Raw genomic sequence first — 26,301 nt, forward strand, 5'->3', positions numbered from 1 at the left:
TGGGGAATTTCAGAGGTAGGAGTTGTAGGAGATGGAACTGACATGTGGGCCTCTTAGGTTGACGGTCAAAGTAACGGTGTTGACTATTTCAGCCCGGACGGGTGGGCCTAGCTTGTCATAATCAGGTTTAATCGACCATTTTTCATACTTGGTAGTTTTTAGCAAGGGATTAGGAAAAAAGTGGTAATTTTCGGCACAAATTCAAAAAGTGGTAGTTTGTGGGCACGGATCCACGAATTGTGGTAGTTTTTGGTTAAATATTCCTTGGCGTGCCACAACTCAGTCCAGACATGCTGCATCCAAATGTCACTCTGTGAAACTTGGTGGATCCCCTGTACACCAGAATATGTTAAATTTTTGGAGAACTAAGGATTCGAACTGCAGAACATAGTTGTTCACGAAATGCACCTGAAATACCTATATGTTTTCCTTTTCCAGAATACGCAAATGACTTGTGTGTTAGAGAACGGAGTATCATGTACAAGGGATTTGTTACAGTACCAGGGCCAGAAAGGACTATTACATCCGTCCTGGTTTATTGGTCCTCATTGTAGAGAATTACTGCCCTCCAATTTTATTTACTCTGCATATTAGAGTTGAATGAAGTCAAACTTCGTAAAGATTGACCAAGTTTATAGAAAATAATATATACCTTTATCATAATAAATCTATACAATGTGAAAGTACATTCAATAATAAATCTAATGTTGTTGATTTGTTATTGTATATCTTAATATTTTTGTTTATAGACTTTGACCAAAGCTAATATGTGAACTAAATAAAAACGGAGGGCATAGATCAACCGTGTCGGGAAACTGGGTGCCACGCGCAACAACAAAAAACCGAGTTGGAAAGGGCCCTCACATCCTAGCAAAATGAACCACTGGATGAGAACCAAGATGTGCCAACCGGCCAGAGCACGCACCAACGTCTATCCAGACAGGCTAATCCCCCTCTATCGTCCGGGTCCATCCATCGGTGTTACCACGGGAGGCACCCGTGGCCGACGCAAGTTGCCTGATCTGCCCAAATGGCTTGCGCCCGGGCGAGCCGGCAGGCGACTACACGCTTCTAACTTGGTCGTTCTGACTCACAAATGCCTCAGGGTTAGATTGATCATTGATGCCTCAGAAGTAGCCGGCAGAGAAGCAACAGCAAGATCAAGCAACTTAATTAATTCTGAGCTCAGTTTTTGTTAGCTTTGTTTTGATTAGCTGCCCTAGCTTTTTTTGTGCTGGAAGGTATCATTTTTACTCCCTCCGTTCGGAATTACTTGTCGCATAAATGAATGTCACAATGTAGAAGAGTATGATTTATAGAATCCAAGCAACCATTTTTTATCAAACTTATTGTTTGAGTTGAGCTTGATTTCTTTGGTTCAAACCCTGCTGCGCTCTACTTGTGTCACCAAACCATTCCTCAATCCCCAATTCTCAGCGCACTAATTAATTGGCCATAGGAATAACTTGGCAATAGGCCTGCTGTGTACTACGATAAGAGGCACACCTGACACCCCATCTCTCAATGCCGGAATAAACTAGGAACAGGGAGCCCTCTCCACAAAGAGCACAGTGAGCATACAGCGACTAAATTAACCAGACCAACGAAACAAACACAGGGCAAGCAGACATATGCCAACATCAACAGCAGCTCTGCCCACTTTAAGATCCACACCCGCAGGTCAGGAGGCACACAAGAAAGCAAAATGATCATAAACGCCTAGTGCTTCATCAGGCAATAGCATCAACATCACAAAAGCTTAATCAGCAGTTCTGCCAACTTCAAGATCCACACCCGCAGGAGGTACAGAAGAAAGCAAAATGATCATAGACGTCTACTGTTTGTATTACTTCCCAATGCTTGAGACAAAAGAAAGTCTACTCGAAGTTCTTACCACTAGCCTGAGGCTCGGGGGTCTCGTCCAGTGAGAGCTGTCCCAGCTTGGACAAATCAGGGCGGTAGTCTTTGACCTCCTTGTAGGCCGCATCCAGCCCCATGCCGTAGCACCATCCGATTGTAGTAGTCACGATTAAGTTTCTCACGTTGATGTCCTTCCACCCACCCTGTTTCACCGTCGGCTGGACCTCCTTGGCGACCTCGGAAGCCGCATGGAAGGCCGGCGGAAGCAAGACTTGAGGTATGGCCGGCGGCTGCGATGGCAGAAGCAGCTCGGGAAAGAGCTGCTCGGGGATGGGGAGCTGGGGAGCGATTGTAACAAGATGGGGCAGGATGGCCTTTAGTTGAGGTGACCCGACATCGACCGGAGAGCTTAAGATTTCTGCGATATTGTTGATCGACATGACCTGGCCATGTTTGGCCATCTCCCGGTTGATCAAGCGAGCTGCCGTTGCAATGATCTGCCCCCTCGGACCTCCCCCACCGCGGACCCCCATGAACGCCTTCATGTAGCTGTTTCTCCCATCTCCGTTCTCCTTCCTAGGAGCTGGACCTTCTTGCTGGTTGCTGCGCATCAAAGACAGTCGACACAGTCAGATACTAGTAGGAGAAGCGGCACTACAACCAAGAAACTATTCTGTTTTATTTTTTGTTCAACAAAGGATAGGCGCTATTGGCCAAGTCAAATGCATCAAGGACGGAGCAGGCCAACTCTTGGTGAAGGACGAAGAGATTAAGCATAGATGGCGGGAGTACTTCGACAAGTTGTTCAATGGGGAGAATGAGAGTTCTACCATTGAACTGAATGACTCCTTTGATGAGACCAGCATGCGTTTTGTGCGGCGCATCCAGGAGTCTAAGGTGAAGGAGGCTTTAAAAAGGATGAAAGGAGGCAAGGCGATGGGCCCTGATTGTATCCCCATTGAGGTGTGGAAAGGTCTCGGGGACATAGCGATAGTATGGCTAACCAAGCTTTTCAACCTCATTTTTCGGGCAAACAAGATGCCAGAAGAATGGAGACGGAGTATCTTAGTACCAATCTTCAAGAACAAGGGGGATGTTCAGAGTTGTACTAATTACCGTGGAATTAAGCTGATGAGCCATACAATGAAGCTATGGGAGAGAGTCATTGAGCACCGCTTAAGAAGAATGACAAGCGTGACCAAAAATCAGTTTGGTTTCATGCCTGGGAGGTCGACCATGGAAGCCATTTTCTTGGTACGACAACTTATGGAGAGATATAGGGAGCATAAGAAGGACTTGCATATGGTGTTCATTGACTTGGAGAAGGCCTATGATAAGATACCGCGGAATGTCATGTGGTGGGCCTTGGAGAAACACAAAGTCCCAGCAAAGTACATTACCCTCATCAAGGACATGTACAATAATGTTGTGACAAGTGTTCGAACAAGTGATGTCGACACCGATGACTTCCCGATTAAGATAGGACTGCATCAAGGGTCAGCTTTGAGCCCTTATCTTTTTGCATTGGTGATGGATGAGGTCACAAGGGATATACAAGGAGATATCCCATGGTGTATGCTCTTTGCGGATGATGTGGTGCTAGTTGACGATAGTCGGACGGAGGTAAGTAGGAAGTTAGAGTTATGGAGACAAACTTTGGAATCGAAAGGGTTTAGGCTTAGTAGAACTAAAACCGAGTACATGATGTGCGGTTTCAATACTACTAGCTGTGAGGAGGAGGAGGTTAGCCTTGATGGCCAGGTGGTACCTCGGAAGGACACCTTTCGGTATTTGGGGTCAATGTTGCAGGAGGATGGGGGGATTGATGTGAAGGAAATATGCCCTAGAGGCAATAATAAAGTTATTATTTATTTCCTTATAATCATGATAAATGTTTATTATTCATGCTAGAATTGTATTTTCCGGAAACATAATACATGTGTGAATACATAGACAAACAGAGTGTCACTAGTATGCCTCTACTTGACTAGCTCGTTAATCAAAGATGGTTATGTTTCCTAACCATGAACAATGAGTTGTTATTTGATTAACGAGGTCACATCATTAGTAGAATGATCTGATTGACATGACCCATTCCATTAGCTTAGCACCTGATCGTTTAGTATGTTGCTATTGCTTTCTTCATGACTTATACATGTTCCTACGACTATGAGATTATGCAACTCCCGTTTACCGGAGGAACACTTTGGGTACTACCAAACGTCACAAAGTAAATGGGTGATTATAAAGGAGTACTACAGGTGTCTCCAATGGTCGATGTTGGGTTGGCGTATTTCGAGATTAGGATTTGTCACTCCGATTGTCGGAGAGGTATCTCTGGGCCCTCTCGGTAATACACATCACATAAGCCTTGCAAGCATTACAACTAATATGTTAGTTGTGAGATGATGTATTATGGAACGAGTAAAGAGACTTGCCGTTAACGAGATTGAACTAGGTATTGGATACCGACGATCGAATCTCGGGCAAGTAACATACCGATGACAAAGGGAACAACGTATGTTGTTATGCGGTCTGACCGATAAAGATCTTCGTAGAATATGTAGGAGCCAATATGGGCATCCAGGTCCCGCTATTGTTTATTGACCAGAGACATGTCTCGGTCATGTCTACATTGTTCTCGAACCCGTAGGGTCCGCACGCTTAAGGTTACGATGACAGTTATATTATGAGTTTATGCATTTTGATGTACCGAAGGTTGTTCGGAGTCCCGGATGTGATCACGGACATGACGAGGAGTCTCGAAATGGTCGAGACGTAAAGATTGATATATTGGAAGCCTATGTTTGGACATCGGAAGTGTTCCGGGTGAAATCGGGATTTTACCGGGTTACCGGGAGGTTACCGGAACCCCCCGGGAGCCATATGGGCCATCATGGGCCTTAGTGGAAAGGAGAAAGGGGAAGCCCAAGGTGGCTGCGCCTCTTTCCCCTCCCCTAGTCCTATTAGGACTAGGAGAAGGTGGCCGGCCCCCCTCTCTCCCTTCCCCTCCGAGGAATCCTAGTTGGACTAGGATTGGGGGGAGGAATCCTACTCCCAGAGGGAGTAGGACTCTCCTGCGCCTCCCTCTTTGGCCGGCCAGCCTCCCCTCCTCTCCTCCTTTATATACGGAGGCAGGGGCACCTCTAAACACACAAGTTGACACAAGTTGATCCACGTGATCGATTCCTTAGCCGTGTGCGGTGCCCCCTGCCACCATATTCCTCGATAATACTGTAGCGGAGTTTAGGCGAAGCCCTGCTGCTGTAGTTCATCAAGATCGTCACCACGCCGTCGTGCTGACGAAACTCTTCCCCGACACTTTGCTGGATCGGAGTCCGGGGATCGTCATCGAGCTGAACGTGTGCTCGAACTCGGAGGTGCCGTAGTTTCGGTGCTTGATCGGTTGGATCGTGAAGACGTACGACTACTTCCTCTACGTCGTGTCATTGCTTCCGCAGTCGGTCTGCGTTGGGTACGTAGACAACACTCTCCTCTCGTTGCTATGCATCACATGATCCTGTGTGCGCGTAGGAAATTTTTTGAAATTACTACGAAACCCAACAGTTAGCAATTGCCGCATTTTATGATTATGAAATTTGGCAGATGGATGTCAAAACTGCATTCCTGAATGGATTTCTGGAAGAAGAGTTGTATATGATGCAACCAGAAGGTTTTGTCGATCCAAAGGAAGCTAACAAAGTGTGCAAGCTCCAGCGATCCATTTATGGACTGGTGCAAGCCTCTCGGAGTTGGAATAAACGTTTTGATAGTGTGATCAAAGCATTTGGTTTTATACAGACTTTCGGAGAAGCCTGTATTTACAAGAAAGTGAGTGGGAGCTCTGTAGCATTTCTGATATTATATGTGGATGACATATTACTCATTGGAAATGATATAGAATTTCTGGATAGCATAAAGGGATACTTGAATAAAAGTTTTTCAATGAAAGACCTCGGTGAAGCTGCTTACATATTAGGCATTAAGATCTATAGAGATAGATCAAGACACTTAATTGGACTTTCACAAAGCACATACCTTGACAAGATTTTGAAGAAATTCAAAATGGATCAAGCAAAGAAAGGATTCTTGCCTGTATTACAAGGTGTGAAATTGAGTAAGACTCAATGCCCGACCACTGCAGAAGATAGAGAGAATATGAAAGATGTTCCCTATGCATCAGCCATAGGCTCTATCATGTATGCAATGCTGTGTACCAGACCTGATGTGTGCCTTGCTATAAGTTTAGCAGGGAGGTACCAAAGTAATCCAGGAGTGGATCACTGGACAGCGGTCAAGAACATCCTGAAATACCTGAAAAGGACTAAGGATATGTTTCTCGTATATGGAGGTGACAAAGAGCTCATCGTAAAAGGTTACGTTGATGCAAGCTTTGACACTGATCCGGACGATTCTAAATCGCAAACCGGATACGTGTTTACATTAAACGGTGGAGCTGTCAGTTGGTGCAGTTCTAAACAAAGCGTCGTAGCGGGATCTACATGTGAAGCGGAATACATAGCTGCTTCGAAAGCAGCAAATGAAGGAGTCTGGATGAAGGAGTTCATATCCGATCTAGGTGTCATACCTAGTGCATCGGGTCCAATGAAAATCTTTTGTGACAATACTGGTGCAATTGCCTTGGCAAAGGAATCCAGATTTCACAAAAGGACCAAACACATCAAGAGACGCTTCAACTCCATCCGGGATCTAGTCCAGGTGGGAGACATAGAGATTTGCAAGATACATACGGATCTGAATATTGCAGACCCATTGACTAAGCCTCTTCCACGAGCAAAACATGATCAGCACCAAAGCTCCATGGGTGTTAGATTCATTACAGTGTAATCTAGATTATTGACTCTAGTGCAAGTGGGAGACTGAAGGAAATATGCCCTAGAGGCAATAATAAAGTTATTATTTATTTCCTTATAATCATGATAAATGTTTATTATTCATGCTAGAATTGTATTTTCCGGAAACATAATACATGTGTGAATACATAGACAAACAGAGTGTCACTAGTATGCCTCTACTTGACTAGCTCGTTAATCAAAGATGGTTATGTTTCCTAACCATGAACAATGAGTTGTTATTTGATTAACGAGGTCACATCATTAGTAGAATGATCTGATTGACATGACCCATTCCATTAGCTTAGCACCTGATCGTTTAGTATGTTGCTATTGCTTTCTTCATGACTTATACATGTTCCTACGACTATGAGACTATGCAACTCCCGTTTACCGGAGGAACACTTTGGGTACTACCAAACGTCACAACGTAAATGGGTGATTATAAAGGAGTACTACAGGTGTCTCCAATGGTCGATGTTGGGTTGGCGTATTTCGAGATTAGGATTTGTCACTCCGATTGTCGGAGAGGTATCTCTGGGCCCTCTCGGTAATACACATCACATAAGCCTTGCAAGCATTACAACTAATATGTTAGTTGTGAGATGATGTATTACGGAACGAGTAAAGAGACTTGCCGTTAACGAGATTGAACTAGGTATTGGATACCGACGATCGAATCTCGGGCAAGTAACATGCCGATGACAAAGGGAACAACGTATGTTGTCATGCGGTCTGACCGATAAAGATCTTCGTAGAATATGTAGGAGCCAATATGGGCATCCAGGTCCCGCTATTGGTTATTGACCAGAGACATGTCTCGGTCATGTCTACATTGTTCTCGAACCCGTAGGGTCCGCACGCTTAAGGTTACGATGACAGTTATATTATGAGTTTATGCATTTTGATGTACCGAAGGTTGTTCGGAGTCCCGGATGTGATCACGGACATGACGAGGAGTCTCGAAATGGTCGAGACGTAAAGATTGATATATTGGAAGCCTATGTTTGGACATCGGAAGTGTTCCGGGTGAAATCGGGATTTTACCGGGTTACCGGGAGGTTACCGGAACCCCCCGGGAGCCATATGGGCCATCATGGGCCTTAGTGGAAAGGAGAAAGGGGCAGCCCAAGGTGGCTGCGCCTCTTTCCCCTCCCCTAGTCCTATTAGGACTAGGAGAAGGTGGCCGGCCCCCCTCTCTCCCTTCCCCTCCGAGGAATCCTAGTTGGACTAGGATTGGGGGGAGGAATCCTACTCCCAGAGGGAGTAGGACTCTCCTGCGCCTCCCTCTATGGCCGGCCAGCCTCCCCTCCTCTCCTCCTTTATATGCTGAGGCAGGGGCACCTCTAAACACACAAGTTGACACAAGTTGATCCACGTGATCGATTCCTTAGCCGTGTGCGGTGCCCCCTGCCACCATATTCCTCGATAATACTGTAGCGGAGTTTAGGCGAAGCCCTGCTGCTGTAGTTCATCAAGATCGTCACCACGCCGTCGTGCTGACGAAACTCTTCCCCGACACTTTGCTGGATCGGAGTCCGGGGATCGTCATCGAGCTGAACGTGTGCTCGAACTCGGAGGTGCCGTAGTTTCGATGCTTGATCGGTTGGATCGTGAAGACGTACGACTACTTCCTCTACGTCGTGTCATTGCTTCCGCAGTCGGTCTGCGTTGGGTACGTAAACAACACTCTCCTCTCGTTGCTATGCATCACATGATCCTGTGTGCGCGTAGAAATTTTTTTGAAATTACTACGAAACCCAACAGTGGTATCAGAGCCAGGTTAATGATGTTGATGTTATATGCACGAGTAGAACACAAGTGAGTTGTGGACGATACAAGTCATACTGCCTACCAGCATGTCATATTTTGGTTCAGCGGTATTGTTGGACGAGACGACCCGGACCAACCTTACGCGTACGCTTACGCGAGACCGGTTCCCTCGACGTGCTTTGCACAGAGATGGCTTGCGGGCGACTGCCTCTCCAACTTTAGTTGAACCAAGTATGGCTACGCCCGGTCCTTGCGAAGGTTAAAACGGAGTCTATTTGACAAACTATCGTTGTGGTTTTGATGCGTAGGTGAGATTGGTTCTTACTTAAGCTCGTAGCAGCCACGTAAAACATGCAACAACAAAGTAGAGGACGTCTAACTTGTTTTTGCAGGGCATGTTGTGATGTGATATGGTCAAGGCATGATGCTGAATTTTATTGTATGAGATGATCATGTTTTGTAACCAAGTTATCGGCAACTGGCAGGAGCCATATGGTTGTCGCTTTATTGTATGCAATGCAATCGCGATGTAATGCTTTACTTTATTACTAAACGGTAGTGATAGTCGTGGAAGCATAAGATTGGCGAGACGACAACGATGCTACGATGGAGATCAAGGTGTCGCGCCGGTGACGATGGTGATCATGACGGTGCTTCGGAGATGGAGATCACAAGCACAAGATAATGATGGCCATATCATATCACTTATATTGATTGCATGTGATGTTTATCTTTTTATGCATCTTATCTTGCTTTGATTGACGGTAGCATTATAAGATGATCTCTCACTAAGTTATCAAGAAGTGTTCTCCCTGAGTATGCACCGTTGCAAAAGTTCTTCGTGCTGAGACACCACGTGATGATCGGGTGTGATAGGCTCTACGTTCAAATACAACGGGTGCAAAACAGTTGCGCACGCAGAATACTCAGGTTAAACTTGACGAGCCTAGCATATGCAGATATGGCCTCAGAACACGGAGACCGAAAGGTCGAGCGTGAATCATATAGTAGATATGATCAACATAATGATGTTCACCGATGAAACTACTCCATCTCACGTGATGATCGGACATGGTTTAGTTGATTTGGATCACGTGATCACTTAGAGGATTAGAGGGATGTCTATCTAAGTGGGAGTTCTTTAATAATATGATTAATTGAACTTAAAATTTATCATGAACTTAGTCCCTGATAGTATCTTGCTTGTTTATGTTGATTGTAGATAGATGGCTCGTGCTGTTGTTCCGTTAAATTTTAATGCGTTCCTTGAGAAAGCAAAGTTGAAAGATGATGGTAGCAATTACACGGACTGGGTCCGTAACTTGAGGATTATCCTCATTGCTGCACAGAAGAATTACGTCCGGGTGAAATCGGGATTTTACCGGAACCCCCCGGGAGCCATATGGGCCATCATGGGCCTTAGTGGAAAGGAGAAAGGGGCAGCCCAAGGGGGCTGCGCGCCTCCCCCCTTCCCCTAGTCCTAGTAGGACTAGGAGAGGTGGCCGGCCACCCCTCTCCCTCTTTCCCCCTTGGGAATCCTAGTTGGAATAGGATTGGGGGGGAGTCCTACTCCCGGTAGGAGTAGGACTCCTCCTGCGCCACCTCCTCCTGGCCGGCGCCTCCTCCCCCCTTGGCTCCTTTATATACGGAGGCAGGGGCACCTCTAAACACACAAGTTGACACAAGTTGATCCACGTGATCGATTCCTTAGCCGTGTGCGGTGCCCCCTGCCACCATATTCCTCGATAATACTGTAGCGGAGTTTAGGCGAAGCCCTGCTGCTGTAGTTCATCAAGATCGTCACCACGCCGTCGTGCTGACGAAACTCTTCCCCGACACTTTGCTGGATCGGAGTCCGGGGATCGTCATCGAGCTGAACGTGTGCTCGAACTCGGAGGTGCCGTAGTTTCGGTGCTTGATCGGTTGGATCGTGAAGACGTACGACTACTTCCTCTATGTCGTGTCATTGCTTCCGCAGTCGGTCTGCGTTGGGTACGTAGACAACACTCTCCTCTCGTTGCTATGCATCACATGATCCTGTGTGCGCGTAGGAATTTTTTTGAAATTACTACGAAACCCAACAGTGGTATCAGAGCCTAGGTTAATGATGTTGATGTTATATGCACGAGTAGAACACAAGTGAGTTGTGGACGATACAAGTCATACTGCCTACCAGCATGTCATATTTTGGTTCAGCGGTATTGTTGGACGAGACGACCCGGACCAACCTTACGCGTACGCTTACGCGAGACCGGTTCCCTCGACGTGCTTTGCACAGAGATGGCTTGCGGGCGACTGCCTCTCCAACTTTAGTTGAACCAAGTATGGCTACGCCCGGTCCTTGCGAAGGTTAAAACGGAGTCTATATGACAAACTATCGTTGTGGTTTTGATGCGTAGGTGAGATTGGTTCTTACTTAAGCCCGTAGCAGCCACGTAAAACATGCAACAACAAAGTAGAGGACGTCTAACTTGTTTTTGCAGGGCATGTTGTGATGTGATATGGTCAAGGCATGATGCTGAATTTTATTGTATGAGATGATCATGTTTTGTAACCAAGTTATCGGCAACTGGCAGGAGCCATATGGTTGTCGCTTTATTGTATGCAATGCAATCGCGATGTAATGCTTTACTTTATTACTAAACGGTAGTGATAGTCGTGGAAGCATAAGATTGGCGAGACGACAACGATGCTACGATGGAGATCAAGGTGTCGCGCCGGTGACGATGGTGATCATGACGGTGCTTCGGAGATGGAGATCACAAGCACAAGATAATGATGGCCATATCATATCACTTATATTGATTGCATGTGATGTTTATCTTTTTATGCATCTTATCTTGCTTTGATTGACGGTAGCATTATAAGATGATCTCTCACTAAATTATCAAGAAGTGTTCTCCCTGAGTATGCATCGTTGCAAAAGTTCTTCGTGCTGAGACACCACGTGATGATCGGGTGTGATAGGCTCTACGTTCAAATACAACGGGTGCAAAACAGTTGCGCACGCAGAATACTCGGGTTAAACTTGACGAGCCTAGCATATGCAGATATGGCCTCGGAACACGGAGACCGAAAGGTCGAGCGTGAATCATATAGTAGATATGATCAACATAACGATGTTCACCATTGAAAACTACTCCATCTCACGTGATGATCGGTTATGGTTTAGTTGATTTGGATCACGTGATCACTTAGAGGATTAGAGGGATGTCTATCTAAGTGGGAGTTCTTAAGTAATATGATTAATTGAACTTAAAATTTATCATGAACTTAGTCCCTGATAGTATCTTGCTTGTTTATGTTGATTGTAGATAGATGGCTCGTGCTGTTGTTCCGTTAAATTTTAATGCGTTCCTTGAGAAAGCAAAGTTGAAAGATGATGGTAGCAATTACACGGACTGGGTCCGTAACTTGAGGATTATCCTCATTGCTGCACAGAAGAATTACGTCCTGGAAGCACCGCTGGGTGCCAGGCCTGCTGCTGGAGCAACGCCAGATGTTATGAACGTCTGGCAGAGCAAAGCTGATGACTACTCGATAGTTCAGTGTGCCATGCTTTACGGCTTAGAATCGGGACTTCAACGACGTTTTGAACGTCATGGAGCATATGAGATGTTCCAGGAGTTGAAGTTAATATTTCAAGCAAATGCCCGGATTGAGAGATATGAAGTCTCCAATAAGTTCTATAGCTGCAAGATGGAAGAGAACAGTTCTGTCAGTGAGCATATACTCAAAATGTCTGGGTATAATAATCACTTGATTCAATTGGGAGTTAATCTTCCGGATGATTGCGTCATTGAAAGAATTCTCCAATCACTGCCACCAAGCTACAAGAGCTTCGTGATGAACTATAATATGCAAGGGATGAACAAGACTATTCCCGAGCTCTTCGCAATGCTGAAAGCTGCGGAGGTAGAAATCAAGAAGGAGCATCAAGTGTTGATGGTTAACAAGACCACTAGTTTCAAGAAAAAGGGCAAAGGGAAAAAAAAGGGGGAACTTCAAAAAGAACGGCAAGCAAGTTGCTGCTCAAGAGAAGAAACCCAAGTCTAAACCTAAGCCTGAAACTGAGTGCTTCTACTGCAAGCAGACTGGTCACTGGAAGCGGAACTGCCCCAAGTATTTGGCGGATAAGAAGGATGGCAAGGTGAACAAAGGTATATGTGATATACATGTTATTGATGTGTACCTTACCAATGCTCGCAGTAGCACCTGGGTATTTGATACTGGTTCTGTTGCTAATATTTGCAACTCGAAACAGGGACTACAGAATAAGCGAGCACTGGCAAAGGACGAGGTGACGATGCGCGTGGGAAACGGTTCCAAAGTCGATGTGATCGCGGTCGGCACGCTACCTCTACATCTACCTTCGGGATTAATATTAGACCTAAATAATTGTTATTTGGTGCCAGCGTTGAGCATGAACATTATATCTGGATCTTGTTTAATGCGAGACGGTTATTCATTTAAATCAGAGAATAATGGTTGTTCTATTTATATGAGTAATATCTTTTATGGTTATGCACCCTTGAAGAGTGGTCTATTCTTACTAAATCTCGATAGTAGTAATACACATATTCATAATGTTGAAACCAAAAGATGCAGAGTTGATAATGAAAGTGCAACTTATTTGTGGCACTGTCGTTTAGGTCATATCGGTGTAAAACGCATGAAGAAACTCCATACTAATGGATTTTTGGAACCACTTGATTATGAATCACTTGATACTTACGAACCGTGCCTCATGGGCAAGATGACTAAAACACCGTTCTCCGGTACTATGGAGAGAGCAACAGATTTGTTGGAAATCATACATACCGATGTATGTGGCCCGATGAATATTGAGGCTCGTGGCGGATATCGTTATTTTCTTACCTTCACAGATGATTTAAGCAGATATGGGTATATTTACTTAATGAAACATAAGTCTGAAACATTTGAAAAGTTCAAAGAATTTCAGAGTGAAGTTGAAAATCATCGTAACAAGAAAATAAAGTTTCTACGATCTGATCGTGGAGGAGAATATTTGAGTTACGAGTTTGGTGTACATTTGAAAAACTGTGGAATAGTTTCGCAACTCACGCCACCCGGAACACCACAGCGTAATGGTGTGTCCGAACATCGTAATCGTACTTTACTAGATATGGTGCGATCTATGATGTCTCTTACTGATTTACCGCTATCATTTTGGGGATATGCTTTAGAGACGGCCGCATTCACGTTAAATAGGGCACCATCAAAATCCGTTGAGACGACGCCTTATGAACTATGGTTTGGCAAGAAACCAAAGTTGTCGTTTCTTAAAGTTTGGGGCTGCGATGCTTATGTGAAAAAGCTTCAACCTGATAAGCTCGAACCCAAATCGGAGAAATGTGTATTCATAGGATACCCAAAGGAAACTGTTGGGTACACCTTCTATCACAGATCCGAAGGCAAAACATTTGTTGCTAAGAATGGATCATTTCTAGAGAAAGAGTTTCTCTCGAAAGAAGTGAGTGGGAGGAAAGTAGAACTTGACGAGGTAACTGTACCTGCTCCCTTACTGGAAAGTAGTTCATCACAGAAAACTGTTTCAGTGACACCTACACCGGTTAGTGAGGAAGCCAATGATAATGATCATGAAACTTCAGATCAAGATACTACTGAACTTCGTAGATCAACCAGAGTAAGATCCGCACCAGAGTGGTACGGTAATCCTGTTCTGGAGGTCATGCTACTAGATCATGATGAACCTACGAACTATGAAGAAGCGATGATGAGCCCAGATTCCGCAAAGTGGCTAGAAGCCATGAAATCTGAGATGGGATCCATGTATGAGAACAAAGTATGGACTTTGGTTGACTTGCCCGATGATCGGCAAGCGATTGAGAATAAATGGATCTTTAAGAAGAAGACTGACGCTGATGGTAATATTACTGTCTACAAAGCTCGACTTGTCGCAAAAGGTTTTCGGCAAGTTCAAGGAATTGACTACGATGAGACCTTCTCACCCGTAGCGATGCTTAAGTCCGTCCGAATCATGTTAGCAATTGCCGCATTTTATGATTATGAAATTTGGCAAATGGATGTCAAAACTGCATTCCTGAATGGATTCCTGGAAGAAGAGTTGTATATGATGCAACCAGAAGGTTTTGTCGATCCAAAGGGAGCTAACAAAGTGTGCAAGCTCCAGCGATCCATTTATGGACTGGTGCAAGCCTCTCGGAGTTGGAATAAACGTTTTGATAGTGTGATCAAAGCATTTGGTTTTATACAGACTTTTGGAGAAGCCTGTATTTACAAGAAAGTGAGTGGGAGCTCTGTAGCATTTCTGATATTATATGTGGATGACATATTACTGATTGGAAATGATATAGAATCTCTGGATAGCATAAAGGGATACTTGAATAAAAGTTTTTCAATGAAAGACCTCGGTGAAGCTGCTTACATATTAGGCATTAAGATCTATAGAGACAGATCAAGACGCTTAATTGGACTTTCACAAAGCACATACCTTGACAAAATTTTGAAGAAATTCAAAATGGATCAAGCAAAGAAAGGGTTCTTGCCTGTGTTACAAGGTGTGAAATTGAGTAAGACTCAATGCCCGACCACTGCAGAAGATAGAGAGAATATGAAAGATGTTCCCTATGCATCAGCCATAGGCTCTATCATGTATGCAATGCTGTGTACCAGACCTGATGTGTGCCTTGCTATAAGTTTAGCAGGGAGGTACCAAAGTAATCCAGGAATGGATCACTGGACAGCGGTCAAGAACATCCTGAAATACCTGAAAAGGACTAAGGATATGTTTCTCGTATATAGAAGTGACAAAGAGCTCATCGTAAAAGGTTACGTTGATGCAAGCTTTGACACTGATCCGGACGATTCAAAATCGCAAACCGGATACGTGTTTACATTAAACGGTGGAGCTGTCAGTTGGTGCAGTTCTAAACAAAGCGTCGTAGCGGGATCTACATGTGAAGCGGAATACATAGCTGCTTCGGAAGCAGCAAATGAAGGAGTCTGGATGAAGGAGTTCATATCCGATCTAGGTGTCATACCTAGTGCATCGGGTCCAATGAAAATCTTTTGTGACAATACTGGTGCAATTGCCTTGGCAAAGGAATCCAGATTTCACAAAAGGACCAAACACATCAAGAGACGCTTCAACTCCATCCGGGATCTAGTCCAGGTGGGAGACATAGAGATTTACAAGATACATACGGATCTGAATATTCCAGACCCGTTGACTAAGCCTCTTCCACGAGCAAAACATGATCAGCACCAAAGCTCCATGGGTGTTAGATTCATTACAGTGTAATCTAGATTATTGACTCTAGTGCAAGTGGGAGACTGAAGGAAATATGCCCTAGAGGCAATAATAAAGTTATTATTTATTTCCTTATAATCATGATAAATGTTTATTATTCATGCTAGAATTGTATTTTCCGGAAACATAATACATGTGTGAATACATAGACAAACAGAGTGTCACTAGTATGCCTCTACTTGACTAGCTCGTTAATCAAAGATGGTTATGTTTCCTAACCATGAACAATGAGTTGTTATTTGATTAACGAGGTCACATCATTAGTAGAATGATCTGATTGACATGACCCATTCCATTAGCTTAGCACCTGATCGTTTAGTATGTTGCTATTGCTTTCTTCATGACTTATACATGTTCCTACGACTATGAGATTATGCAACTCCCGTTTACCGGAGGAACACTTTGGGTACTACCAAACGTCACAACGTAAATGGGTGATTATAAAGGAGTACTACAGGTGTCTCCAATGGTCGATGTTGGATTGGCGTATTTCGAGATTAGGATTTGTCACTCCGATTGTCGGAGAGGTATCTCTGGGCCCTCTCGGTAATACACATCACATAAGCCTTGCAAGCATTACAACTAACATGTTAGTTGTGAGATGATGTATTACGGAACGAGTAAAGAGACTTGCCGTTAACGAGATTGAACTAGGTATTGGATACCGACGATCGAATCTCGGGCAAGTAACATACCGATGACAAAGGGAACAACGTATGTTGTTATGCGGTCTGACCGATAAAGATCTTCGTAGAATATGTAGGAGCCAATATGGGCATCCAGGTCCCGCTATTGGTTATTGACCAGAGACATGTCTCGGTCATGTCTACATTGCTCTCGAACCCGTAGGGTCTGCACGCTTAAGGTTACGATGACAGTTATATTATGAGTTTATGCATTTTGATGTACCGAAGGTTGTTCGGAGTCCCGGATGTGATCACGGACATGACGAGGAGTCTCGAAATGGTCGAGACGTAAAGATTGATATATTGGAAGCCTATGTTTGGACATCGGAAGTGTTCCGGGTGAAATCGGGATTTTACCGGGTTACCGGGAGGTTACCGGAACCCCCCGGGAGCCATATGGGCCATCATGGGCCTTAGTGGAAAGGAGAAAGGGGCAGCCCAAGGTGGCTGCGCCTCTTTCCCCTCCCCTAGTCCTATTAGGACTAGGAGAAGGTGGCCGGCCCCCCTCTCTCCCTTCCCCTCCGAGGAATCCTAGTTGGACTAGGATTGGGGGGAGGAATCCTACTCCCAGAGGGAGTAGGACTCTCCTGCGCCTCCCTCTATGGCCGGCCAGCCTCCCCTCCTCTCCTCCTTTATATACTGAGGCAGGGGCACCTCTAAACACACAAGTTGACACAAGTTGATCCACGTGATCGATTCCTTAGCCGTGTGCGGTGCCCCCTGCCACCATATTCCTCGATAATACTGTAGCGGAGTTTAGGCGAAGCCCTGCTGCTGTAGTTCATCAAGATCGTCACCACGCCGTCGTGCTGACGAAACTCTTCCCCGACACTTTGCTGGATCGGAGTCCGGGGATCGTCATCGAGCTGAACTTGTGCTCGAACTCGGAGGTGCCGTAGTTTCGGTGCTTGATCGGTTGGATCGTGAAGACGTACGACTACTTCCTCTACGTCGTGTCATTGCTTCCGCAGTCGGTCTGCGTTGGGTACGTAGACAACACTCTCCTCTCGTTGCTATGCATCACATGATCCTGTGTGCGCGTAGGAAAATTTTTGAAATTACTACGAAACCCAACATGATGAAGATGTGAACCATCGAATCAAAGCCGGATGGATGAAGTGGCGCCAAGCTTCTGGCATTCTCTGTGACAAGAGAGTGCCACAAAAGTTAAAAGGCAAGTTCTACAGGACGGCGGTTCGACCCGCAATGTTGTATGGCGCGGAGTGTTGGCCGACTAAAAGGCGACATGTTCAACAGTTAGGTGTGGCGGAGATGCGTATGTTGAGATGGGTGTGTGGCCACACGAGGAAGGATCGATTCCGGAATGATGATATACGAGATAGAGTTGGGGTAGCACCAATTGAGGAGAAGCTTGTCCAACATCGTTTGAGATGGTTTGGGCATATTCAACGCAGGCCTCCAGAAGCTCCAGTGCATAGCGGACGGCTAAAGCGTGCGGAGAATGTCAAGAGAGGGCGGGGTCGACCGATTTTGATATGGGAGGAGTCCATTAAGAGAGACCTGAAGGATTGGAGTATCGACAAAGAGCTAGCTATGGACAGGGGTGCGTGGAAGCTTGCTATCCAGTCAGGCTTACGTGGCACAAATTTCTCACACCGTTACATTAAATCGATTGCTAGACATGGGACCCGCTTGTCAGCTCACACTCCTCTCTTCAACATTTTACAAACCAGCCCCTACAATTTCACAGGAACACCCTTCAATCAAAAACATAAAAGCAATCAGGTCCATGGATTTGGCCTGCGCAAGCACACGAGCAGAGCAGCAGTACTACGCGCCCATTGGTCTCGTCGCCGGCGAGGAGGCGCACCATCGGGGTCTGGGGGAAGGAGCCTGCATCGCAGCAAGCCGTGGAGGCTTGGGGTGGCGGCTGAAGACCATCCACCGCGAGCTCCTTGGCCGGCCGACTGCAGCGGGACCCGAAGATGGTTGTCGGCGGGCGGCGTGGCCACGCCGGCGAGGCGGGAACAATTGGAGCTCCGGGATCAGGCGGTCGGTTGCCTCGTCGCAGTCGCGGCACACCGTGCGTCGGAGGGAGCCATGCGACGGAACGCCGGCCCGCCGTTGGGGTCGGAGGGAGTTGCAGCGTGGGCGGGGCGCGGCCGATGATGAGGGACGCGCAGGTGATGCCGAGCAGCGCGACCGCGTTGTCCTGGTGCGGGATTCCTGCCCGAGTTGGAGCTGCTGCTGCAGTCGCCGGCCGGTGGCGTATGCAGATTGGGCGGCGGCGGCGCGATACGTCTCTAGCACCAGAACCTCATACGGGGTCGTGAGGATAACAAGAGTAGGAGGCAGTTTTTCTTTGGATGACAGGTGGGCCCCCGTAAGGCCTCACATGAGGATAACGTGATCAAACGTCGCCATTATATTTGAGAGGTTAAGTGGTGCCACGTCAGCGGTCCCGGCTGTCATAAACGCACTTAACAGAGCCCGATCCGCCAATCAGTGTTTTTTGCAAAAAGATTACCGTAGACATGGTGTTTTTTGCAAAAAAATAATATTGTAGTGTTTTTCGCAAACCTAGCCTTTAAAGTGGTGGTTTTGTGCAATTTACTCGTACGGCGAGGTTGGCGACGGCGACACGGATCACACCTGCTAGCAGCGGCCCGAGGACATGACGACGAGCCGCCAGGCGTTCCGCGTTGATCCCCAGAATCCCGGGTCGGACCTCGCCGGAGAGACGGCGGCCGCAATGGCCGCCGCGTCCATGGTCTTCCGCACCACTTATCCGGGCTACGCCAACCTGCTCCTTGAACATTCTAAGCAGGTGGGTATATTTTGGCCCGATTCCGCAGCCTGATCTGACTGAACTTGAAGAAATCTGACAAGAACTGCATATATAGGTTTACAATTAATTTGTCTGATTCCTTGATATGCTCGCTCACAGTTGTTCGAATTCGCCGACAAGTACCGGGGTAAGTACGACGCCAGCATCACCGTGACGCGGAATTACTACGGGTCATTCAGCGGATACGGGGTAAGCATTTTTTTTTTCTGACATTCCTTTCAACAATGTGATGATGGTGCGGTGCAGGATGAGCTGCTATGGGCGGCGGCGTGGCTGTTCGAGGCGACGGAGGAGCGGTTCTACCTCGAGTACCTCGCGCGCAACGGCGACGCTCTGGGCGGCACGGGCTGGTCCATCAACCAGTTCGGCTGGGACGTCAAGTACCCCGGCGTGCAAGTGCTGGCAGCCAAGTTCCTGCTTCAGGGCAGAGCCGGCGAGCACGCGGAGGCGCTGCAGAGGTACCGGCAGAACGCCGAGTTCTTCGTGTGCTCGTGCGTCGGGAAGGGCGCCGTCAACGTCCCGAGGACCCCCGGAGGTGGAACAACCTCCAGTTCGTCACCAGCGCCTCCTTCCCGCCGACTACGCCACGGTGACCGGCAGGGGCGCCGTGCGCTGCCCCGCCGGCGCCGCGCAGCCCTTGGAGATCCTCGCGTTCGTCAGGTCCCAGGTGAACTACATCCTGGGCGACAACCCGAGGGCGACGAGCTACATGGTCGGGTACGGGCAGAACTACCCGCGGCAGGTGCACCACCGGGGCGCCTCCATCGTGTCGGTGAGGACGGACCCGCCGTTGGTGAGCTGCCAGGAGGGCTACTCCAGCTGGTACAACAAGCAGGCCGTCAACCCCAACGTTCTCGACGGCGCCCTCGTCGGGGGCCCCGACGAGTACGACGACTTCGCCGACGAGAGGAACAACTACGAGCAGACGGAGGCGGCCACCTACAACAGCGCGCCGCTGCTCGGCGTCCTCGCCCGCCTCGCCGGCGCCTGCGGCGGGCTGGACGAGTACCAGTCGCTCCCGCAGGTGGCTGCTGCAAACCGCACGTCACGGCCGGCTCATCGTCGGCATCCTCACCTTGAGATCGAGCAGAACGTGACGAGGACATGGGCGATCAGGCGCAGGACGTACCACAGGTACTCGGTCACGGTGACCAACAGGTCCCGGAAGAAGACGGTGCGGGGGCTCCACCTCGGCGTCTCGGAGCTCGACGGCCGGCTCTGGGGGCTCGACAAGGCGCGGTACGGGTACGTTCCCCGGAGGTGGCTGCGGGCGCTGCGGCCTGGGAGGAGCGTCAGGTTTGGGTACGTGCAGCCCGGCCCTCCGGCCAATGTGTGGTCACCGGATACAAGCTGGTGTGAGTGAACTCTGTTGGATTAATTATGCATCTCTGGGATGCCATTAGCAGGAACAGATTGCATCTAGATCACCTAAAACATGAACAGAGAAGGGTTTAGGGGATCATTACGTGTCACGGCAGTGGACATGATCGCCTGCTTGGTGCAGGCTTGATGCAGAGGTGATGTAGTCGAGGTAGAAGTCCTCCTCAACGTCCTGATGCCCTCAAGACGCCACCGGCACTGCCCGGGGACGGCAGCGGCGGCTGGAGTAGGTCTTCCCGTCGCTGCAGCGCTCCTCCTGATCGGATGGGGTGAGAGAATATCGGGAGGGGAGTGAAACCGTACGTGAATTGTGATCGCGCAGGCTGCCAACCCTCTCCCGTTCCCTTTTATGTAGCGCTGGCGACAGGGGACCTAAACCATCAGTTGGTTTGGGTGCCCCCGATCAGGGCGCCTTAGTTGGGATAAAACCTCACGTACATTGGTGCGTGGGGCCTTTTCATTAACGTTATCTTTTTCCTTTTTTTTGTTAAACTAATAGATCTAACTGGCCTGTTTAAGCCGTCAGATCAAAACCAACAAACTCTTCTTGTTTCCATGTTTGAGGTCCTAGCTAGGATAAGGATAATCCAGAGTTTTTGGTGGGTTTGTTGTGTGCGTGCTAGGCGCGAGTTAGTGATGGGATCATTGGGATGGGAATGGGGGGAAGGAGTGAAGAGATTAAAAATGCCATGGTGCTCATCCTCTTCCTTCCCAGAGGGTTTGGTTAGGCCAGAGAGGAATTTGGAATTTAGAGAGATGAGATGTAATGCTCATCCTTCTTGCGTTTGGATGTTTTTATTTATAAAAGATGCAAGGCATTACCTCAGCTTTAAGTTAATAAAAGCTCCAAATGCCCTAAATTACTGACTGTCAGTGTTGTCCTATCATTTGAGCTGCATTCTTCAGTCAATGCCCTGAAACACTGACTGTTTGGTTGTGCCGAAAAGAACATGGTCTGAGTAGAACTAGATAGGACAACACTGACTGTCTGCTAAGAAAAAGGTTAGATCCCAACCATTAATTTGAGCTGCATTTTCAGAGCTGAGAAGCTAAGATGGGATAACCATTTGAGCTGCATGCAATTTCAGAGCTGAAGAAAATGTGCAGTTTGTCCTGAAGAAAATGTAGAACTGCTCAGCTATGACACTTACTGCTGTCCAAAAAGATACTCCCTCTGTGTCAAAATATAAGACGTTTTTTGGTCTAGATTACAGTTTTCTAATCTAACAACAATCAGCAGCATGATCAGATTAGGCCATCATTTTGATCATACTTGAATAACTAATGATTTCAAGAGGAACAGTAACAAACAAGCAACAAAAAAAAAGTGCAACCAACTGAGACATGACTAAAAAGGAGATGACTAACCAACTGGCAATGTTTAAAAGAGGGAGCAGCAGTTGCAATGCCTCTTCGATGATAGAGCCATATGGGTCATCCTTGATGCTGTTAATCACCTCGGTCCTGGGGACAATCCGACTCAATATCGACATGTTTGATATCCAGTCAGTAGCACACGCGATAAGCAATCTTACTCCACAATCCACATTGTCCATTTGAAATAAACATTTTGGCCATGTTCACTTTTCTCACATGCTGAAAAGAAAAATTTGCACAGGCGCATCGCACCAAGCATCAAACCTAAACCAGGAACTAGAACTAATCAAAAAGACGAGAGATTCGAGCATATACATACCTGAAAAAGCAGATCTCCTCATGGATCCAAGAAGGGGGACACTGAATCCGAGCACCAACAAAAGACCAGAGCAAAAGAAACCTACAAAAACACATAAAATTGATAAGCTTCACGCAGATCTATAGAACAAAAGGCACCATCGGAGAGGAGGAAGAGACAGAAGGCAACGAAATCGACTAACCCTAGCCAGCGAGGGGAGAGGAGGAGACAGAATGCGACGAATAAGGAGAGAAGGGAGTGACTGACCGCACAGACGAGAAGTGGGGGACGAGATAAGGCAACAAGCAGTCGGGCTCGGCCTCGGGCAGAATAACGGGTCAAACTTAACGGGCAGAAGCGCAGACGAGCCCATATCAAATCGACTGACCCAGAAAAAAGCGGTGAGTCGACGAAACGAGTCTAGCCCAAAAACGTTCACACCAAAGAAAGAGAAAAAACAATAGCATGAATCGCAAAGCCCGATCCAACGGATCAAAAATCGACTCCAAAAACCAGACGATTGACATATAGCTATTGTACACTGCATAGATTTACTATTTAGGAAGGTAGTTCAAATTTATGTGCTAATTAACTTTTTTTTCCCGCAGCAAGCAACGCGCATGCAGGGTCACTGTATCTTGACCCATACGGCGATGCTGGGCACGTTCTTGGCGATGACGTAGACGAGGTAGTAGGCGGGCGGCGCGAGCTCAGGCTTGCCGGGCGCGTCGACGGTGATGGCGTAGCCCTGTGGGTCGGGGATGAAGGAGGCGAGGGAGAGGATGAGGAGGCGCTGGTTCATGGAGTAGCCGTGCGTGGTGAAGGGCGGCGCGTACATGGTGACCATGACGTCGGCCTCGACAACGGGGTCGAGCGGCGTGCGGAACCTGAAGGTGTACTTGGCGCCGTAGCGCATCCCCTCCCTGGGCAGCGAGTGGGGGTCGATGATGGGGCGGTTGGCGACGTGTCTCCTGCCGTCGAGGTAGGGCGGCGTGAAGCGCTCGACGCGCACCTCGGTGGGGAAGTCGACGCCGCTGAAGTTGTAGCCCGCGTTGGTGTTGCCGCCGGCCACGAGCACGGTGGCGTCGGGGAGCACGGCGGCGGTGGAGTGGTAGACGCGCGAGATGGTGGACGGCGTGAGCGGGCGGAAGCGGGACCCCTGCGGCGCCGACGGCGTGTAGAGGATCGGCGAGCGCACCGGCTGGCGCGCGAAGCCCCAGCCCCCGCACCCCTTGGCGGCGCCGTTGAGCAGGAGCAGCTCGCCGTTGGGGAGGATGAGCATGTCGCCCATGACGCGTTGCACGGGCATTTCCTCGGTGACCCACTGCGCGTCCTGTTTGGCCAGGTTGATGCGGCCGCAGTCCTTGAGCGCCGGTCCGTACTGGCCGATCTCGCCGACCTTGAACGCGGTCTTGTTGGCGCCGCCGCAGATGATGACCTCCGGCTCGAGTTCGGGGCCGCCGTGGAGCTGCCTCCCGCGGAGGTCGAGCGGGAGCATGGCCGACATGGCGGACGCCGGGTAGTTGCGGGCTCCGCCGGGGAGCGGCGGGACGTCGCGGATGACGATCTCGGAGCGGTGGTCGAAGATGATGCCGCGGTCGTTGGCGAAGATGAAGAGGTTGCCGTCGGGGAGGAGGTTGACGAAAGGGTAGAGGTTGTTCTCGACGTCGTCGGTGGTGTCCCGGAGCAACGCGAGCGGCACGGACTGGTGGTTGAACATCCCGGGCTTGGGCAGGTGCTCGAAGGAGAATGCGCGGCGGCCGCCGAAGATGGCGAAGCGGCCATCGGGGAGCACCTGCTGGGTGGCGTACCACCGCCCTTCGAACAGGCTATATGGGTGCTCCTTCCAGTCACAGGTGTGGCAGGGCGAGAGGTAGCGGACAGTCCTGTCGCCCTCGAAGTAGCCCCCGGACTGCACGAGGTTGCCCTCCGCGTCGAACCCCCCGGCGGAGCACCAGGTGTCGGTGAGGATCTTGAGGGGCCGGACGGCGCCGGTGGCGTAGTCGAACTCGACGGCGTGCGCCCAGCAGTCCGTCTTGTGGCGGCGCGGGTCTTCGCGGCAGTTGTCGAACCTGAGGCGCATGAGGGAGCGGCCCGTGGTGGCGGTGTCGAACATGATGGCGCGGCCGTGGCGCATGATGGCGAGGTGCATGGCGGAGACGCCGGAGTTGTCGCTAACGATGGTCCACGCGCCGTCGGGCTTGTCGTCGCGCACGGTAACTTTGACAGTCATGGTATCATGGGACGCCTTGCTGGGCTCGCCCAAGGGCGGCACGCGCGTGAGCCCCATGGTGTTGGGCTGCGCCGCGCCCGTCTCCTCCCGCTCCGTGCGGGGCGGGGGCGGGCTCTTGGTCGCCCCGCCGCCGAACGGGTCCAGGTAATCGTTCTCCGGGCGCCCGCCGAAGATGTTGAACGGGTCGAAGAGGGCCTCGACGCCGAGGAAGGAGGCGAGGAGCGCCATGGCGAGCACGCCGGCGCGGAGGAGGGAGGAGGACCGGGCCATGGCGCCTCCTTCCCCGATGAGCTCGGCCGACCTCCTCGTCCTTGACTGGGACGGGACGGTAGCTCCGGCCGTCGAGCGTTGCCACGGACGGTAGCTCCGGCCGGCGAGCGCGTGCGGCTGGTTGAGCTAAAATTGGGTCGCAGCGCGTGGCCGTGCTCCATTAATAGCGCGGGAGGGTGCAACGACCAACGACGACGCGCACGTTCAAATATAGCCGCTTGTGCATGTTTGTTCATTCTGCGGTTTAAACACGCGGCTGGGCCTCAAGTGGACCTGCTTGGTTGAGGGCCCTGAAAGTACCGGGCCTTCATGGGCCTCCAGTGAGCAATTCTAGTTTTATCACACTGTCATCAACTAAGTTTGTCTTAGATTCTCAAAAGAAAAAAACTAAGTTTGTCTTAAAAAACATTAACCAAGAAAGTAGCTAAAAATAAACAAGAAAGTGACATGACTGCAGCATGTGACATTTCAGATTAAAACACCAACGAAAGTATAATGTAAACTTGCGACAAGAATAAAACAAAGGTGAAAAAGTGCACTTTCCTTCCTTTTACCCCATGGCAAACTAAATTTGTACTTTCTAAAATATAGCCAAACCCCCAACTTAACTAGAACCCCCTATAGAGAGCGGACGTTTGGCTCCCGGGAGCCACGGAGGCCTTTTCTGAAAACAAATCAAAATTTAACCTTTTTGGTTTTAAAAAAATCTGAAAAAAATTGTGCAAGTAAACAAGTATGTTATGTCTATGTGTGAAATTTTTTAGAATGAAAAACGTTGAAATGTGACCTTTACGAAAAAGACAAATTCATGGCCTGAGAGGATGAAGAGTATCATGTGTTAAAAAGCCCCAGATTTGTCTTTTTTGCACAGCCCTCATTTCAACTTATTTTTCCCTGAAAATTTACACGCACGTGTGTTATGCCTTCATGTATATGTGTGTTTTTTTTTCAGAATTTTTTGAAATGTAGAAAATATGAAATTTGACAAAATTCAAAATTTTCAAAACCGAGCTCCATGGAGCTCGGCCTCCAAAGACAATATCCGCCCCCTATATTAGTATATACTCCATCCGTCCCATAATATAAGAACTTTTTTTACAGTAATGTAGTGTAAAAATGCTCTTATATTATGATGCGGAGGGAGTAGATTGTTTGTGTAAGCCATGTGGTCAGCAATTTGCTAGTGTACATACGTTCATGCGAGCCTAACTGCCTTTATTCACTCGCTTATTACCAGTCTCATGTGTTGGGAAAGGAATTATTTTAAGAAACAACGATCACAATGTGCGTGTGAGCACATACACACATACCCACTCACGCCACAACTACACATGCATTCACACAACGCCTGCCGAAAACTAGATGAGAGTTCCACTACATTAATGACATATCAAAGCGTTAAACTTAAGGTTTGTTCCCTAGTGGATGGAAGTATCACCATCCTTCT

At 48.3% G+C, this 26,301-nt stretch overlaps 1 protein-coding gene and 1 pseudogene across 1 annotated transcript; one reads left to right on the forward strand and one right to left on the reverse strand.

The window, feature by feature from the left end:
• Window positions 1-2,353: 2,353 nt before the first annotated feature.
• Window positions 2,354-24,854, reverse strand: LOC119350843 (aldehyde oxidase GLOX1-like). Its single transcript, XM_037618480.1, has 4 exons — window positions 22,554-24,854; window positions 22,373-22,453; window positions 20,763-22,272; window positions 2,354-2,463 (listed from the first exon to the last, which is right to left on the reverse strand). Exon 1 carries the CDS (start codon window positions 24,852-24,854, stop codon window positions 22,980-22,982), a length of 1,875 nt encoding a protein of 624 aa, XP_037474377.1. The 3' UTR covers window positions 2,354-2,463; window positions 20,763-22,272; window positions 22,373-22,453; window positions 22,554-22,979.
• On the forward strand, window positions 18,238-20,655 carry LOC119350842 (annotated as a pseudogene).
• Window positions 24,855-26,301: the final 1,447 nt, after the last annotated feature.

Source organism: Triticum dicoccoides, chromosome 1B, assembly GCF_002162155.2.
Source record: "Triticum dicoccoides isolate Atlit2015 ecotype Zavitan chromosome 1B, WEW_v2.0, whole genome shotgun sequence".
NCBI lineage: Eukaryota > Viridiplantae > Streptophyta > Magnoliopsida > Poales > Poaceae > Triticum > Triticum dicoccoides.